The sequence below is a fragment of the Atta cephalotes genome (genome assembly GCF_000143395.1).
Source record: "Atta cephalotes unplaced genomic scaffold scaffold00013, whole genome shotgun sequence".
NCBI classification, from domain to species: Eukaryota; Metazoa; Arthropoda; class Insecta; order Hymenoptera; family Formicidae; genus Atta; species Atta cephalotes.
Genome location: NW_012130077.1, coordinates 4,656,259 through 4,662,387, shown reverse-complemented (window position 1 = coordinate 4,662,387; position 6,129 = coordinate 4,656,259). Strand labels below are relative to the sequence as shown.

The 6,129-nt window shown below is 34.9% G+C and overlaps 1 protein-coding gene across 1 annotated transcript; it reads left to right on the top strand.

The window, feature by feature from the left end:
- Window positions 1-1,102: 1,102 nt before the first annotated feature.
- LOC105617547 (glycogen-binding subunit 76A) lies at window positions 1,103-3,529 on the top strand. Its single transcript, XM_012199103.1, has one exon. The coding sequence runs from the start codon at window positions 1,205-1,207 to the stop codon at window positions 3,527-3,529; it is 2,325 nt and encodes a 774-aa protein (XP_012054493.1). The 5' UTR covers window positions 1,103-1,204.
- The last annotated feature ends 2,600 nt before the right edge of the window (window positions 3,530-6,129 follow it).

Below are 6,129 nucleotides of genomic sequence, written 5' to 3'. Positions count from 1 at the left end.
ATACGATATAACGGTGAATTCTTTTTTTGCGAAAGATCATCTGTACTTATCTTGTGCATTTAGATAAATGGGTTATGAATGAATCTGGCAACGATAAAATGATGATTTATATCGTTACATATTCAAATAACGATCACGTTGCATTTTGTTTGCCAATCACTGTCGTCGGCCAATTATATAGCTTTCATAATACCAAAAATAATCATTACTTGTATACGATAGCAAAGAATGTGTAAGAGAAGACTGTTTAATCTTTCTCTTGTCTCATAAATAGTTATATGTTAATATTCAAACGTTTCAAAATTTTCGATTATGTTGTGCTCAGCTGTTTTTGTTAAGAATATAAAATTATATAAATTCGAATAATTTATAATTTTTTTTTATTTTTGGATATATGTATTTATGAAAATAAAAAAAGCTGCAATTAAAGATGGACTTTGAGCGTAGAATGCTGCACGTGGGTCGTAATGACCGATCATTTGTATTTCCTGCAGCACTGCTTCGATACGCGTAATATTATGGCCATGAGCCAATGTTGTGACTCTCGTTACTATTAATGACGAACTACGTCATTAATGCATGTTTTTCTCAGCTTTTTGTTTTCTTTTGCTTTTGTTTTACTTGCATACCATTAACAAGCTATTAACGAGCTAACTTGAATTTGTATATTGCGAACTCGACTCACGATCGACAAAATAAAGATGATTAATTATAGGATCGTAAATCCTAGGCTACAACTCTCGGCAAGATTTTATAATAGGAAAAATATGTTTAGTGCAATTACACTTGATTAATAATCTCGATTATTATCTTCTTGAGAAAAAAAACAAAAATTAATTATCATTTTTAATCTGATGATTGATACGATCGTGTCGCGAGAGATCGTTTGCGATAAAAAATTTTTACGTTACATTTCGTGACGACAATTAATGACGTGCAGATAGATAAGAAAAAATATCTATAGATCTTGAACTTTTTTAAAATTTCACTCCAATGTATATGTATATCCTATATTTAATCTCTAGCAATTTCATAGTTTTATTTTCCAATTTTCGCAATCGCAAATCAGATTTAACTTCATCGCTTTATTTTCCAGAACGGTAATTCAGCCAGCGTGCCGGCAGGTCGAGACAACAACTCGACCTTGCCTTTGCCCTTGGAAGGCAGGCACGCCGAAGAAACAGCCAGCTCCACTGTCCTCAAAATGGGCAGCATGGACTCAGCAGGCAACGCTCGTGGTCCTTCTTGTGGTTTAGTCAGCTCTCTTCTTCCTAGTAACTGTCGAGGTAGTGCTGAGGCGTTCGCCCGGTGTCTTCATCAACGATTGAAATCATTGGGTAACGAGAATGGTTCACCTGAACGAACCACGGATGCCGCCAAACCGTGCGAAACCTCTTGGCTTCATCCATCGTCGAGCAGTAGGCACGTACTTGCCAATAATCAACATCCAACATCCAACATTCTTCAACATCAGCCGCGTCATAGTCCGGAATCGGATCTCTTTTACGACATTGAAGTGGAAGAGGCGGAAGTGGATGGACCGGGATCACCTCCCGAAGAAGCAACTGCCGCCGAATTGGCGCATATGTTGGTGAATCCTGAGATCCTGAAGGCAAGTCATCATGACGCCTGTCATTGCTCGCCTAGCGGAACCAAGATGACGTCTGCTATCACAAGTGTCCGTCAAGATCCTGAGTCTTGCGTGTTTGCATCCCCAATAACTGGTACACCACCCGATAGTGATTCCTCGGAGATGTTTTTCGATCCAGAATCCTCTGATGCTGACAAATCGAGAGCAGAAATCTATTTTGATCCTATTAGTACTTCAGACAGTGAGGTCATGAATCTCTCTAACACTTCCGTTCCCGCGAGGACCAAGCTCGCATTGAACGGACGCAAACGGGCAAATATGAATCTGGAACGCTGCGATGACACAACATCTGAATCGAGTTGTTCCTCGAGAAGAAATCCTACGTCTTGCGAAAATCGGCAAGAGGGACTAATCTGCAGCTCGGAAGATTCACTGAACGGTAGAAGCTCTCAAGAGACGACATCGCCCAGCCATGAGTCTCTATGGAGCACGTTTGACGACAGTACTGTATCGCTGCAGGATGAGAGTCCACTCAGACCTATTCAGGATTCTGTTATTCCTCGTATCTGTTTGCCTAAATCACATTCTGACTCTGAATTACCGAATAATGGTATCAGCACAGTAGTATTTAACAAACTCGATAGACAGGATGAAGAGGAGGAGAAAAACGTGGATGAGATTGATGAAATTGATGCCATCAATGATATATCACAGAATGGTAGTCTTTTCACGACGCAAGATGTCGAGAATGATAGAGATCTAACAAAAGATGATTCTTTTAATGGTGCTGAAGATTTAATTAATATGATTGAGGATAAGAACAAGGAAAAATTGGAACAATCTGAAACAATCTCGTTAAAAAACTCGTCACAATTAAAAGTGGAAGAAGTTGCCAGTGATACTGATACTGATCATTCATCTTATAGTAGTACTATCGATATTTCGGATGCGTTTACATTAGAATGTTCGAATGATGCAACAATGATAGAGGAGATCCCGAGGAACGAGATGAAGTTAAAAATCGAGAAAGACATTGCGCTAAACGATAGCGATGAAGAGAAGCTGTGTCTGTTACTGAAGAAACTTGGCAATAGTTCTACCGCGAAGGAGGAAGATTCATCGCCGGAACAAGAAACCCAAAGCGAGACGGTGGAGGAAGAGGAAGACAGACCACAACGAGTTCGAAGGTGTTCCTCACTGAAGACAGGAAAAACGCCACCGGGCACGCCGCATAGAAAGAAGATTGTCAGATTCGCGGACAAGCTTGGTCTCGATTTGGCCGATGTAAGAACGTTCCTGGACGAGATACCGAAGATACCCAATTCCGCGTATAGCGACTTGATCTACGATGACATCTTTCGACCGCAGGACAGCAATTCGGACAACACGACATCCATCAGCGATGATTGGTGTGACCGTTATCAGAATGATGGCAGGCGCAGATCTACGTCAGCGATACCCAGAAAGATCGACCGAATGCTAGTGCCGCTTTTTCAACAACCAGGCGGTATGCCGAACTTTCTCGATATGGTGCGCGAACGTCGGGTTTGTTTGGAAAATGTGGTGGTACAGGACCCGGTGACTCTGGCAATCCAGGGCACAGTGCGCGTAATCAATCTCGATTTCCATAAATCTGTACATGTGCGGTACACCCTCAACTCGTGGCGGAACTTCAGCGACCTGCAGGCAACCTATGTGCCTAACTCGTGTGACGGCTTCAGCGATAAATTCTCCTTTATTTTGTATTGTCACACATTACCGATTGGTCAGAGACTCGAGTTTGCAGTCCGATTCCAATGCAAAGGTGCACAACATTGGGATAACAATGCTGGTACCAATTACTGCTTCCAATGTCTACCAGCTTCGTCAACAACCGGATATATACCGATCACCATTGACGAATGTCGGCGCGGAAGCTGGTCGCCAATGTTTTATTGATGGACCGTATGTTTGTCTAATTCAATGACATGACAATGGCTTGGCTCCGGGAAGCAGACTGAAGAGGCTGTTGAAAAGGCTGACGATGCGAACTTACAGTACTCGACTTGGTTTTTATACATTCTTCTTAAATAAGTGCTTTGTAACGAAATATGTAAAATGGAACGTTCAGAATCCATTACTGTTGTCTACTGCTTCAGAGAGCTCTCGGAGAGTTTTCGGAATATTGATGATCTTTGTAAAAATATCAGACGTTAAACATTATTGAAATAATATTCTTTAGAAAGGAAAGATTGTAGTGTAATAGCAATTTTAATTCTTTTTTTTTTAACAGACGACTGTAGAAATAGTTAAACGAGTGAAAAACATTTGATTATGGATTATGGGAACAACGATGGGAGCAATAATGTTACGATGAATTGTTTTTCTAATGAACGGATGTGAAATTGCTCAATTATCAAATAATTCTAATATTTTTCATTGAATTTGTTAATTGATTTAATATTTTGGGAACAGAAAAATAACGTATAAAACATATATTGTATAAATACAATAAAATATGAAAAGTGTCATATCTATATATATGTTCAAATGTGCGGCCTTTAAGCCTGCTTTTTAATCTACAAAATAATACTGACTGATCATTTTCAGAAAATACTACATTAGATTTAATAACTCATATTAACATCACGCTACTCTCAAATAGACAAATACTTTTTTACTTTTTGAAATCTACTTCTTTCGCAAAAGTATTTCTCGAAAGATTGCGAAAATGAGTTTTGCCCGCCACATAGTTTATTTCAAACTGTATTTGTTAAGCAATGGAAATTATTGATAATCCTAGAATTCTTTTTTAATAAAGCAGAAAACGAATACTCATCTGAGAGTTCAAAGTTGTGAAATGGCCTGAATATAATTGACAGGAAACGCTAAGTATAAATAGACGGTTTAAACGTTCCTATGGAGTATCTTTGCAGAGTTTATGTCGAAGTTAAAGATGACAGATCATTTATTCGATCGCAAGGCGGAACTATAATATTGCGTGTGGCCGCGATTTTGTTTAGCGTTATCCAATACAACGACGATAGACGATAATAAAACGAACGCTAATATAATAATATTAGTTCTTATTAGCGACATTGTACGAGTTTAGACATCATCGTAGAGAATAGATGTTCCATGAGATATTACATATCGAGATATTTATATTTTTTCTTTGGAATATTGTGTTCGATATTGACTGAAATACATTAATATTTCAATTTGATATATAACAAATATTTCAATTCTTTTTAATCGCCTATTCTCTTCAAATATAGAATCGATTTATCCGAAAAAGAAATTAGTTTCAATATTTATATTCTCGTAATGTAAATAAATAAAATGTTATAAAAGATAAAAGAATAATATATGTACAAAAACAAATAAGCTAAATATGAACTATATATAATTTGTATTTGTTTTATGCAAATGGCATTTTTTGAAATTGATATTTTATCATGGTGGCGAGATATTATTTAAAAAAAGAAAAAGCTTTTCACTTGAAAGCATATGTTATTTTGTACATATATTATGCATAAATGTGTCAAATAGCGTCAATATTGGTGGCAAGTATATCCTTTATTAATTAATTTTATTTTTTCAGCATTAAATTCATATTAGTAGAAAACTACGGAATAAATTTTGCAGATACTTTTTTTAAAATGTATGTGAATACAGGTACTTATAAATCCTTTAATACATCTTTTCTAAAATTGTCTAAAAATGTCTCATATTTGAATGCACTTCTGTATTATACGCATGTGATTTCAGTTCTTTATATAGTTCTGTATTATATTTTTACGCGATCAATTTTAGCATTTTTTTAATCAAATTTTGTTGTTATATAATATATATTTTTTTCGTATTTTAACAAATAAATTATTTTATTTAATCGTACTTAAAAAGTATGATTAAATAATGATAACATAAGTATTATATAATATAACATGATTATATTATATAATTATTATTAGTTTGTTATTTGTTTTATTGAAAATTAAATATATATTAAAAATTATGCTGAAAATTGTTTTGTAATTATAATGTTATGCGTAATATAGTCGTATAATTTTTCAATGTATTTAGAATATCTACTGCTGTAATTTAATTATACGACTATATAAATTTTTTTATAAATTTATCTTATCTTTTCTCTCGATGATGTTTTTTCCTGTATATTTGACCTCAGAAATAATGACCTGTTGCATATATTATATTTTTCTTATAACATCAATTTATATGGATAAAATAAGATATCGAGTGATCGAGGTTCGACTACTATCATTAAGGCATACGATATGTACATAAAACAAATCAACCTTTGTTATTATAGACATGTTACCTCTAGAATTTTTTCGGCATCTGATGTATTTATAAACTTGAGCTCTTTAGTAAAATATTCTTGTGTATAATACATGTTTGTATAGAGTAAAATAAGATAAATTGGAGATAGAAAATTTGATAATTGGCAATTTTTTTTAATCGTTTAGCTATTGAATTCTGCATATTAATAAAATTTAAAATTATTATAAGATTAGAATACACATTTTAAATATTTA

What these genes read in the sequence shown, in the direction of transcription:
- LOC105617547 (XM_012199103.1), top strand. Translation starts at nt 1,205, where the DNA reads ATGGGCAGCATGGACTCAGCAGGCAACGCTCGTGGTCCTTCTTGTGGT.